Source organism: Rhodamnia argentea, chromosome 2 (genome assembly GCF_020921035.1).
Source record: "Rhodamnia argentea isolate NSW1041297 chromosome 2, ASM2092103v1, whole genome shotgun sequence".
Lineage (NCBI taxonomy): Eukaryota > Viridiplantae > Streptophyta > Magnoliopsida > Myrtales > Myrtaceae > Rhodamnia > Rhodamnia argentea.
Window position 1 is genome coordinate 34843988 of NC_063151.1, and position 12987 is coordinate 34856974.

The following is a 12987-nucleotide window of genomic DNA, read 5'->3' on the forward strand; positions in this document are numbered from 1 at the left end:
TCCAGATTGAGAGAAGAGGGAGTGAGAGAAAATGGGGAATGTGTGGAGTGATGCATCAAAACGTTCGTTGAGAAAGCTTCAAAAGTGAAACTATTTGAGGTGTGGTTGGAAACACAGAAAGCAAACTCTACGTGCATGCGTATCTTCTAAGGGTCGTGATGGTAAAGAGCTCACTTTGTTGCTTTTTGTGTCACCAACCCCCTTTGGAGTTCTTTGGAAGTGTCAAGAACTCGGGAAGGTACATCTCTAGGAATTCATAAATCTCATCCACCATGATTCTCCCTCTGCTTCCAGGGACGCCAAAACCAGGAGACTCTTATGGTGAAGCAAAGCTATTTATGATGGTAGAAAAGTGACTCCTAAACGTCAAAGCTACCGCATACAGATTCAGACCCACTGAACTTGTAGCTACAGTAATTTCGCGATAAATGATCTGCTTTTTGGCCACGAAACTATGTTGGTGGCAAACGTTTCATGCCGGTATGTCTTATATTTAAGCGGCGAAATGATCTTCTTTCACGAAAAGCTTTATCGTGGCCACATTTTCACCGTCGCTCAACAATCGCCTCTTCATCCTTTATCGCTAGAAGTACAATGATTTTTACCACAACTTTTCAACCACGATTCTTACCTTCACCAAAACGGATACACTCATCTTTGCCACAATGCTCTAGTTATGAATTTCGGATATTTCCAACAAGAAAGCTACTGGTCTAACGGTATTATCGGTTATTTTTTATCACATGATCTCCCAATCAATGAGTGCTTATGCAAAACACGCGGTTAAAATGTGTGGATCTATGATTGAGATTGTACGATCCTTGTGATCTCTGTCAGAGAAGCATTTTTCAATTTTTTTTTTATTTGAGATCCCGAAGTTACAACCATCTATTGACTTTTCATCACAATAGGTTGTCCCCTGGGCCATGAAATAAAATTCATAGCCATAGAACGGTTGCTTCACTTTGCTGCAAAAAAACTTTCTGAGCAAAAACTATACTTTTCAGGTATGAAATTATTTGATTTCATCACCGAGACCTATTGCCAAGGATCTTCAGCCATGATCTTTTCGGCCACGAAACCTTCCGTCGCAGGACGCCCTAGCCATGAAATTCCACGCGCCAAAATGTCAATCTTCTTGCGGCGGGATGCATAGGAAATGTATCCTCTTTGGGCTTCCTGATCATGTCAAATGATCTTGTGCTTAGCTAGCTCTTTTTAATATGAATCTTGGGTTCAGTCCTAGTAGTGAGGTGATCCTAGGAAATTTATGAGTATGCACACGTGGTTTTCTTAAATTCCTGGTTTTGAGTTATGTTAGATCTGCCCGAATTGCTCCTGATGGGTTATGTAGTGATAAGTAAGGGCTACTGATATACATCTCTACTTTTTCCTCTCCAATGTAGTATCCTTCGGTTAATAAGATTAGATTCTGTCAAATTCAGTAGAATATGCCTAGCTAACATTAGAGGCAGACATTAAATATTCGATTAGGGGTAAGATGCCATGTCACATCAGGTTAATTTTGTTTTTCGACCAAAAAAAAAGTTAATTTTGTTTAGCATGTATTTATTGCGGTACCACACAAGCAGATAGATGAGATTCAATTGATTCGTGTAAGATTTACGTGCCGGATGACCTTCCCAAATACTCTTCCAAGATGAATTCCAAACATTCATGACTTGGAAGTAAACAAGTCGAATTTGTAGGGAATCACGTGAAAACGGATGGATCTTGCAACTTAATGTCACCCAAGAAGAAGCAATTACCAGCGAAATCGACGTGGAACACAAAGAGCATCGTACATTTACGTGGTTTGATCACAGTGTCGGTACCAACCCACGAGAGTAGACAGGTTAATCCACTATTGATCGGGGAGCTACAGTGTTATAATCGGTAGCTCAATCCCATTTATACTTTCCAGTCCTAAATTACAGCCAAGTGATTTCCAGTCCTGTTTACTCACAATCTCTCACATGTTTTCATCAAGAAAATTCGAACAGAAAATCTTAAAGACAGCGTCAAAATCTACGAGTGATTTACATTGAACGGTACCTTGGACGTCGCACACGAACTCACGCCATAAAGCTTTGCTGCAACAAGGCACAAAAGAGAATAGGTCGAGGGTGGTGGGCACACCCTCCACCAAGAAGGATTTCAAGCCCTTTTTTTTTCTTATATATTGAATTAAAGGTCGATTCACCAAGTCGATCTACAAAATATTGAATCCGATGAGTAGAGCTCGTGTGCTTGGTTGTGATGAGTACCTAAGTCTTTAAAATCGCGGCATTTTATTCTCCAACATAATTGGGCTTCTCACAATCGAGATTTCGGGCCCATCCGGTTAAACGGGCTCAAACTCGAGACGAAATCATCACTCATCCCTCGGTTGATTAGTGAGCTAAAGGCCTGTTCACAAAATCAACCTACAAAATAATGGGGGACTCCATATGATTAGTTGCAAACACATTGTAACTCGATCTTTACGCACATAGCGTCGCCTTATTCCTCGCAGAGACAACGAAACGCGACCCGAGTATATTAGCCGGAAGACCCAATAATCGAATGGAAGAATAAGATGCAAAGCTATGAACTTTTGGAAAAGTGGACAATCGAAGGGGCGTTGTCATGTTGGAAAAAGATACATATATACCCGCAAAAAGGTGGGGCATGTGTGAGCATAAAGCTTAAGACCTTCCAATCCTCTTGATTCGTCCATTGGGAAAAAGTGTATTATTCCCAATGTGGCTTTGCTCAAACATCAACTTTCGATTCATATCTTTTTCTAGGTTCTTTAAAAGCGACGCAGAATATCAAGGAAAGGTCTGATTTTGATAAGCCTGGAGATTCTTGCAGTTACTACATATTTATGGTCTAATTCATCTTTTGAACAGATTCCCCTTTAGCTCTGGCGAACATGGCCTGAGAACTTATTCTTCGCGCAGCCCGACTTTATCTGCAAGTGATGAGTATACGAAGGCATGAACGATCCGGTCTCTCTTTCTTCAGCAAGCAGAGAAAACTCTAGCTAGGTAAAAACAATCTGTATCTCAAAGATCTAGGAGTCTTTAACATTCGGTACCATATGAAATGTAGTGCAGACAAATTCTTTTGACAAACTTGTAACCAATAATGACATCCTTGGGCCTTAACTAAACCGTAGCATCTAGATGTACCATGTAAAAATGGAAAAACTTGACACGTTTTGGAAAAAGGAACTCCATTGGAACCGAAATTGCGACGAAATCATTCGTTTTTCATAGATGCGAAATCGAGAACCTGTGTAAAGAGTGGAGTGGAGAAAAGGAGGAGGAAAAGCTAGGCATGACTTTGAAAGGAGGGTCCTAAGTCTAAGTCATTTAAACCCACCACATGCATCTCTCTCTCTCTCTCTCTTTATATCTAAGACGAGCGACTCATCATCAAACCAATCTCTCTAAAGAGTCACTTTCCTTGCTCAACTGTGCATTCCTCCGAATTAACTGATCCGCCACCTAACGCAACCCCACATTATTTCTCTCCCTCTCTCTCTCTCTCTCTCTCTCTCTCTCTTGTATTTGTGCCACAATCTTACTACGCTCTTCTTCACGTAACTACAATCCAAGACCAGACTTCTAGTTATTCAAGAGAAACCCCATCTCTCTCTCTCTCTCTCTTGGAGCCTCCCCCTTCCATCGCGGACCCGGAAAAAGCATGGTGCACTCGAGCTTTCGGCAGCTCATCTTCCTCGTTCTCTTTCTCGCCGTTTCCCTTTCGAACGGCGATAGCACAGTCCCCAGGGAGACGGAGCCGGACAAGACGACGGGGACTTTCCATGCGACGAAGAGCGGGATCAAGTGCTCGACATGCACTTGCTCGGACCCGTGTGGCCAGCAGCAGAGCCTGCCGCCGCCTCCTCCTCCTCCTCCCCGTCCCCCTCCACCACCGCCTCCCCCACCGAAGGCCACGTACTGTTGTCCGTTGCCGCCTCCTCCGCCGAGGTTCATCTACGTGACGGGGATGCCGGGGAACTTGTACTCATCCGACACCAATGACGACTGGCATTACTATTACTCAGGTGCTTCTCGGAATCGTGTCGCGGGTTACAACGAGTTGGTGCTTTTGGTTGGATTTGGCATTTTGGGTGCTGTAGCAACTTGGTGATGGTGGTGTTTATATATGGCTGTGAATTTGATTCGGCGAAACTAAAAAAGAAACGGTAAATAATGCTGTTGGCTCAGGAGGGTAGGTACATAGATGTCGGTGCTTTATTCATTCATCGATGTTGATGTTGGTACTCTCGACATTATTCTATGAATCTTGTCTCACTGATATATAGAGTTCGTTCTTCTTTCTGAATTCTTTTTGTTGGATGACCTTCAAAACCGAATAAACGGTGGAATTATAGTGTCAATCAAGCTGAAGCTTGGGATAATTTCTCTCGTTCGTGATTGATTGGTCTCCTTAGGAAGATGACCCCCCATTGGCATTCTGGATTCACCCGAGACAGGATTTTGACCGTGTGTGAAAAAATTTCGAAGACCAAGTTAGGTAAGGAAAAGCCCAGTTTCAGTACATGCTCATGCTGAAAAATTAATTACGTACGCCATAGTAGTTGCATGCAACAACATTATCGAATACGGGCTTTCGAGGTGGTACGCTAACTATGGCAAATAGAATTAAAGCTACGAATTACAATTTCTTCACATGGATAAGTCAGTTTAGTTAGTTATCTTTCGTTTCTACAACGCTTAGATTGGGTTGGAATAACATATGAAAAGGATCCATACCCTCATAAAAACTACCATATAATCGATTCTATTTTCACATTGGGTTATCAAACTCAAACTTTATCGGAAAAATTGTTCAAAAACTCTTAAATCTATTGCACTTTTGCCAATTCAGACTTAAACATTTTAATTATGCCAATTAAGTCTTAAACTTTTTTGCATTTGTCAATTGAGTTCATTCGGCCAATTTTCGTCAGAATTGCCGACGTGGATGCTAGCTATGTTATGTAGCACGATAGGCGCTAACATGGGCCATCCTTTACTATTCATTTGAATTTGAATTTATTTAATTATATAAATTTTTTTTTCTTTTTTTTATCCTAAATGTGGCCGGCGAGGGCCTTGCAAGCCTCATCGGCCACTTTAAGAAAAATAATTAAATAAAATAAAAATTCAAAAAATTCAAAAAAAATATTAAAAGATTATCCTCATCATCGTCGATCATGCCACATAGGACAGCCTGAGTCCACGTATGCAATTTCCATTCAAAATTGGCCATATGGACTCAATTGGCAAAAAGTAAAAAAGTTTATGACCCAATTGAAAAAATTTAAAATGTCTAGGTTTGAATTGACAAAAATGCAATATAATAGATCTAAAACTTTTTGGACAATTTGTCCTACTTTACTTGATACAATAGAGACGTGATGCGAGTTGAAAAACACGTATATTCTTCTCTTGGCCCTACAATTAATTTGAAATAGCATGTACTGTTTCATCTCTTAACTTTGTTCATGAAATCTACAAGCGCTCGTCCAAATTAAAGCTATTTCTAGCATCCAAGGCTATCCATCATCCATTGTATCGCCGACCGCCCCATGCCAATTTCTCCTCGTCCTCTCTTTTTTTTGCATATAGACTCGCACCTATGCCCGCATCATCCTACCAATAATTCAATTCGGGCGTTGGACCGGAACTTGTTTCGTTGCAACAAATAGAAAATGGGCAAATCAGAGTGATCCCCACGCGCACGTGTCACCTACGTGTCCGTAACACCTCACCTCGTGGCCTATCCAAACTCTCCTACGAACGCCACGTGGCGGCTGTCCCCGAAGGATGGAGCCCTATAAATTCACTCGGTCGGCCATTCCTCCAACTTCATCGTCCTGTACTAAACCTTCCCTCTCCAATCTATCTATATTCACGTATTCTCATTCACTCGTAAAACCTCTGATCATACCCCGAATCACGAGTGACATGGCCGTCGGCGTAGGAATCCCGATTTGCGTACAATGCGGGACGGCGAGCAACCCGTGCCGGTGCAAGGTGGTGGGGCCGACTCTGGGATTCCTGGCCTGCGCGGCCACGGCCATCGTTGAGTGGCCAGTCGGGGCGCTTGTCTACTGCTTCCGCCACGGCAAAGGCCGCCGCATCATGGCGCATCCGGCGACCGTGGTTTATCCATCCGTCACCAATGCAATTCCCATTTGAGTAGATGGTCCCCCGGGGGCTCCAATCGGCTGACTGGATATGAGTGTATTCAGCTTTTGTTGTGGTGTGCCTCGTGTTACGCTACGAGGGTTTGACTCTGGAGCTATTTCTGGATGTGGAGGACAAGAGCTATTTCCTTGTGGCTGATGATAAAGTTTGTTCTACAAGTCCTTAATGAGATAACCATTTTCACATTCTCCTGTCGTATCTTGTTGATCTGAGCGGGTCTTTTAGTCCATTGAAGAAGGGGAGACATGAATTGACAAAAATTGCTTGCAGCGTTGGTAACGTACGAGAGAAATTGTGAAATTAGCTCAATTTGTGTAAGTTAAACCTGTAACAATGCGATATGCCTGGCCAATTGCCGTTGGAAATGGCCGACGTGGTATCCAGTCATAGCCGCTCATAACTTTTTTTTTTTTACTTAAAAGGACATGCTACGTAAATCATTATGTGAATGATTTTCACGTCAATGATTTTTTGCTGCAATTCTGTGGAAGGATTACATAGGATTTTTTGCATAAAGGTTTATGACTGCATTGGTAAAATTAGAACGTTTAGAATTGAATTGTCATCCATATCGATAAATTATCGGTTATTTTTTTCAAATATTATCAAGGCATCACATCAAAATTACTTAAGAGCAAAAAAAGTAAAAACCAAACAAACATTTGTCAATCCACCGGACGAGTGTGAGCCCACGTGGCTTCACTAAAAATCGGCATGTGTCCTTTGACATGAAATAAAAAAAAATAAAATTAAAAACCTAGTTTTTATTGCGGAAAAGCTAAGCACAAACAAACATTTATCGCAAATTCTTTCTCTCTGCTCTTTGCAACCAAAGCCATTAGTTTGAACGGAGCTTCCGTCCTCCCCTTCCTCTTCCGAAGCCCTGTCACTCACCTCAACCCTTCCCCTCCTCCTCCTTCTTCGCCTCCACCGTTGCCGCCGGAGCCTCATCGGCGAATTCTGTGAGATATAAAACCATTTTCACCTGCCGCTCGCACTTCTTCACCGGACAGATCAGGGTTTTTCCTTCCTTCTCGTCAGCGCCATAGTAAGATCTTCCTCGCTGCTTATCAATGTACGGTGAGACAAGGAGCGAGGGAGGTTAAAATGTAAGGTACGTACCAATGAGAGAACCAGTCCGGCCATTGAGTTGATGGTCCGTTTCACGCAGGGTCTGATTCTTCTTGCGTATAGGATTATGGCGGTTTGCTTGCAAGGGTGGAGGAACATTTGTTGGGTGTGGCTGAGTGAAAGACGAATTCTTTGTCAGGAGTTTGTAGGTGTGTATGAGTAGAGATCTTGTCGTGGTTATGGTTATATGAAAAGCTGATTCCGTTTATATCAAACGTGTTGTGTTCGAATCATATAAAATTGATTATTAGATTTGAACACGTTAGCTGCTGTTCTGGATTTGATTGTTGGCGGTCTTCGAACAAAACCTTGATTCATGGTAAGCGTGAAGAAGGGTGAAGGGAAAAAAAAAACTGCAACCAAGCATGAAGACAAAGAGCTCAACAAAAGTCATTGAATTCTCCATGGAAAGGTACGCACGCTTTCAAGTGCATTTATGATGTTCGTTTTATTTGACTTTGTGTTCGTGATGTTTTATAATTATGGCGAGACCCCATCGACATTCTGGATTTATCCGAGACAAAATTTTGGCCGCGTGTGAAAATTGTGGAAGACCAAGTTGGATAGGAAAAGCCCAATTTCAGTACATGCTTAACGTGAAAAATTGATCACATGCCCCATAGTAGTAGTGCACACAAAGCACGTAGAAGCATGATGATTAAGCGCTAACTATTGATTGCCAATATAATTAAGGTTACAAATGACAATTTGTTCACATGGATAAGGAAGTTTAGTTATCTTCCGTTTCTCTGGATGACGCTTGGATTGGGTTCGAATAATAAATGAAGAGGATCCGTAGCCTATTAAAAGCTATCGCATCGCATTGAATATTGCTCGTGAGTTATCAAGTTCAATCTTTTCTTGACAGACAAAAACACGATCGAGGAGGAGAACTTCGTATATTCATTTCTCATCCCCAGCATTAATTTAATGTAGCTGAAGAGTTACCAAAAAAAATCATAAACCTATTATAATTGTGCCGATTCAATTCTAAACCTTTTTTTTTCATTTTTGCCAATTTGGTCCAGCCAACTAATTTTGATACAAAATTGCTAACACGGGGCGATCGACACCGACATGGACAATTTTTAATAATGTTCTAATGTTTTTTTTCGATTTTTTATTTTTATTTTTTTTATGTTTCTTTTTATTTTTTCCTTTCCTTTCTTCTTACTCCAGCCATTTGTCGGCATCTCGCTAGAGGCGAGAACCGGTGAGATCGAGGTGAGGTCGTGCCTTGTGCCTTGCCTTGTCATATCTAGCCGAGGCTCAACCCCGCCCAACGACGGCAAGGCCGCACCTTGCCAATGCCCGGCGAGGGCGAGTTTCACCAGATTGGCCCTTGCCTCCGGCTAGCCTCAGATGTACGGCGACCAATTAGAGGAAGAAGAAAGAGAAGAAATAAAATAAAAATTAAAAAATAGAGAAAAATATTAAAAATTTTCACTTCAGTGCCGGTCGTGTCACATCAGCAATTTCCGATTGAAATTGGCCATAAAGGATTGCATCGGTTCAATTTCAGTAGGTTTACGATATTTTTTATAATTTCCCGGTAAAGTATCATAGATTGTTTCATTTCTGAATTTTGTGTATGAAATCTATAAGCGTTCGTCCAAATTAAAGCTACTTCTAGCATCTAAGGCTTCCCCGTTGTCCATCCTATCGACCACCGCGCAATACCAGTTTCTCCTTATCCTCCCTTTTCTTTCCATAGGCTTGTCCATGCGACGCCCACATCGGCCCACCAATAATTTAATTCGAGGATTGGAACTCCAAAGCCACTTTCATCAAAACTTGTGTTATTGCAACTAATAGAAATGGAGGGATAAATCAGAGCGTTCCCACACACGTGTCACCTATGTCCGCAACACCTCGCCTCGTTGGCCCATCGAAACGCTCCCACGAACGCCACGTGGCGGTCGTCCCGAAGGATGGAGCTCTATAAATTTCTCTCGATCGGCCGTTCCCTCCAACTTCATCGTCCTACACCAAGCCTGTGCTCTCCAAACCATCTTTCACAAAATCTCAATTCACTCCGTGAAACCTCTGATCATCCTCCGAATCGCCAGTTGTGACATGGCCCCCAGCGTCGGAATCCCGATATGCGTGCAATGCGGGACGGGGAGCAACCCCTGCCGGTGCAAGGTGGTGGGGCCAACTGTGGGATTCCTGGCCTTCGCGGCCGCAGCCATCGCCGAGTGGCCCATCGGGGGCCCTCGTCTACTGCTTCCGCCACAGCAAAGGCCGCCGTGTCATGGCGCATCCGGCCACCGTGGTTTATCCATCTGTCACCAATGCAATTCCCCTTTGAGTAAAGACGGTCTTAGTTTTGAGGCTATTTCTGGATGTGGAAGACAAAAGCCACGGTTAATAGCTGTTTGTGTATTTCCTTGTGGCTGATACATCGGTCAACAGTTGCGTTTTCTGCTGATGGTAAAGTTCGTTAAATAAGTCGTTAATGAGATAACCACTTTCAAATTCTGCTCTCGTAGCTTGTTGATCTAAGAGGGTCTTGGTCCATTGAAGAAGAAGGGGAGATATGAATTTGACATAAATGCTTAAAGTGTGTTGGTACGCACGAGAGAAATTGTGAAATTAGCTCGATTTGATTTGTGTAGGTTAAAACAGTAACAATACGATATGCAAAGGTCGCAATCATTTGGTTATTAGGAAGTTTTATTATAGTCAGGCTCCGTTTGTTTTGGAACAAATCGAATAATTTGAAATTTTTTTTGTTTTTTAAAACGATCACCGGCAACAAATATGTAAGTATAAATATTATCGATAATGAAAGCATTTCTTGTTGATGAATTATTGCAATTGATACATGCGCTCTCGTTTTTTTTTTTTTTTTTTTTGAAAAATGTTATCAAAATCGTCTCTTTTTTCGCGAAGCAAACGGAGCCATTAGTAGTCTCTCATCGAATTGCAAACGGTCCCTTCATCCAGGAAATTATTCCTATACTTCTCAAAAGGTGCCATCGTTATATAGTTTTCTTACTCCACTCAATTATCTTTGAAATGGATTACATAATTGTGGGCATGGATGTCCAAATTCACGGGTCATGTGACGATTAATTAGGATACTCTGGATCGATTACCAAATTAACGATACATCTATTTTACGGATGTCAATTCAGTCTTGGAAGTTTTCAGTTTTGCGAAATCGTAAACTTTTGCACGGAATTTTAAGTCCCGCCAATCAATTGTCGTAAAAAATTGTTGACGTGGCATTCAGTTATCGTTGCTCAACCTACATGGCACGTGGAGTGGGCAACTTAACTCAAAAGGTCATCCTACGCGAATCACCACATCGATGATTTCAACTGCAATTCGCCGGAAGGATTATATAAGGATTTTGCGCAAAGATTCAGGACCACATTGATAAAATTTGAAAGTTTAGGACTGAGTTAAGATACATACAATGAGCTATTGACAATCAGTCACATCAAAATTACTCCGAGGGTGAGAAAATGCGTATCCATTCTTGATGCAAGGGTGCAAGGTACAGAGCTACGTGTGTGCGTGTGTGCATCTGATGTTTTTTGTACGCGAGAGAAATGAAGGTGTACTCAACTTGCTATTTGGACTGGAGAAGGAAAGGGAAAGTGTTTGTGATGAGGTGAACAAGGGCTTGCACTGATCTGCATCCCTCACCGCCAAGCTCAAGCTCTAAGCCCATGGCCACAAGGCAAAAATTTGGAGCTCGCGGGCAACATGGCCAAATGTAGAGTTCACCGTATCTCAAGCTCGTGGCCACGATCGCTTTCGATCTGGTCTCGCAACCATAAGCTTGTGGCTCTCGAGTTCGCCGCCATGATATGGTCTCGCGGCCACCATGGTACACAAGATCTAAAGCTCATAGATCTTGGGTTCCCAGCACCATGGCAACGTGACCTCTCTGCATCATGGTTGCACGAATTGGAGCTCGCGGTTCAGCCGCGAGCGATAGCCATGAGCGGGGTATTTACTAAGCATAATTCTCGCCGCGCGGCTGTTAAATTTCATAGAATTTTCATTGACTTTGGTTGGGTTCGAAGGAGAATCTAGAGAGTGTGTGTGTGTTAATCAATAAATATGTAGCAGCATCAACATCACGTCAGTAAAGTCCGTCACTTGAACAACCTAGGGACTATCTATGGCATATTTCTTTCACAATAGACGGATACTTTTCACCAGAAAATGGTAGAAAGATGATTATGCATTTAAGAAACGAATGTACACATTAAGGGCATATTTGGCAACGATTTTGATTCTCTGATTCCGATTCTGTTCTTCGGAATAGAAAAAGATTATAAATCTGTTCGGTAACATAAATGATTGTGATTCTCAACTGTTTTGATTTTGTTCCCCGGAATAGATTTGGAGCATAAACAAGAATAAAAAAAAAGTTGATTTTTTGTTCCAAAATCACTTTTGAAAATCAAGACCAAAATCACTTTTGAGAAGCAAGACAAACAAAGTGAGAAAACTTGGGGAAGGCTCTCACTTTCTTTCCTTGACAAAAAAAAAAAAAAAACAAAGCCTCAAGAAGAATGCTCAACCAGCCATCTCTCGTCACTCAACCACCGCTCCTATCACTTGACCAGCCAGCACCAACGCTGCCATCCGCCGGAGACAAAGGAAAAAAAAAAGAAGAAAAAATAATACTTTAGAAAGAAATTAGAAGTACGATTGGACCTCGACGCTTGAACTGGGGATCCCGACGCCGGGGCCCGAGACCTCAACTCCTGTGCTTGAGACCTTGATGATTAGGCCCTGGTCCGCCATGGCAGGCCTAGGTGCCTCGAGCCCTAGTTCAGGTCCCCGGTGCCTAAACCCGAGGACCTAAATTTAACTCGAGACTTTTTCTCAAGTACATATTCACTAATTTTGTAGCAAACATCTGAAAATGACTTCCTTATTATTAGTTAAAAACAGCTAAACATAAAGGTAAATGTCATTCTCCTTATAAACAAGTTAAAATAATAGTAAAAACATTTTCGAACAAGGTTTATTTCTCGCCAATCAAACGATGCTGGAACGGCTCGTGGTTATCCCTTAACCGGCTAGAAAACTAACAGTGGTAGATTGGAAGGATCCTGGTTCAGGGTGCTGAAGCAGAAGTGGCCCTAATCGCACGTCACAGGCTTGCCCTTCAAGTGAATTTCTGCACGCTTTGACGTGAACGTTGTACTGGTGCATCAAACAATTTGACAGTATGCACTACCAAGATGCCTCCACAGATTGAATTGGTTACGAGACATGGGGATAATACTCACTGCCTACCACTATGTATAAAGAACTTGGAAAGTATATATATAAATTCAGTTGGACTCAGGCCTTTGCTTAGAAGCCTCTCAAGGTGCTTTATTCTTTCCAAGTCGAAGCAAGCACTGGGAACCCACGTAAAGCAAGACATAAACAATCCAACACATCCATCGACCTTTAGGGTACACAAATTTAGCTTTCGTTAGTTTTCGTTAAATTATACTGTCAAATTGTAAAATTGGATGACATGTAACGCTTAACGTGTGTACCGGATTGAGATTTTCACTCTTCGTTTATCACAGGTGTACATATGTAGAGTTTTTTTTATGGTAATAACTTAATTTATCGAAAACTAATGGAATATAAATTTGTCACGGGTGTACCAATTTATGGTTTT

The 12987-nt window shown here is 41.9% G+C and overlaps 3 protein-coding genes across 3 annotated transcripts; all 3 read left to right on the forward strand.

Annotated features, from left to right (window-relative positions):
- Nucleotides 1–3664: 3664 nt before the first annotated feature.
- On the forward strand, nucleotides 3665–4334 carry LOC115740911 (uncharacterized proline-rich protein-like). The gene is made up of 2 exons (XM_030674595.2): nucleotides 3665–3923; nucleotides 3957–4334. The coding sequence occupies exons 1-2, from the start codon at nucleotides 3694–3696 to the stop codon at nucleotides 4141–4143; spliced, it is 417 nt and encodes a 138-aa protein (XP_030530455.1). The 5' UTR covers nucleotides 3665–3693; the 3' UTR covers nucleotides 4144–4334.
- A 1551-nt stretch (nucleotides 4335–5885) lies between these two features.
- Nucleotides 5886–9813, forward strand: LOC115737641. Its single transcript, XM_030669861.2, has 2 exons — nucleotides 5886–6296; nucleotides 9668–9813. Exon 1 carries the CDS (start codon nucleotides 5967–5969, stop codon nucleotides 6198–6200), a length of 234 nt encoding a protein of 77 aa, XP_030525721.1. The 5' UTR covers nucleotides 5886–5966; the 3' UTR covers nucleotides 6201–6296; nucleotides 9668–9813.
- Nucleotides 9335–9658, forward strand: LOC115737661. Its single transcript, XM_048273687.1, is given in 2 exon segments — nucleotides 9335–9548; nucleotides 9550–9658. Coding segments are annotated over 2 exon segments (234 nt in total). The 5' UTR covers nucleotides 9335–9416; the 3' UTR covers nucleotides 9652–9658.
- Nucleotides 9814–12987: the final 3174 nt, after the last annotated feature.

Excerpts from the sequence above, each read along its gene's own strand:
- LOC115737641 (XM_030669861.2), top strand. The coding sequence starts at position 5,967 with ATGGCCGTCGGCGTAGGAATCCCGATTTGCGTACAATGCGGGACGGCG.
- LOC115740911 (XM_030674595.2), top strand. The coding sequence starts at position 3,694 with ATGGTGCACTCGAGCTTTCGGCAGCTCATCTTCCTCGTTCTCTTTCTC. Across the intron at positions 3,924-3,956 it reads CCTCCCCGTCCCCCTCCACC|TCCGTTGCCGCCTCCTCCGC; the intron begins ACCGCCTCCCCC and ends CACGTACTGTTG.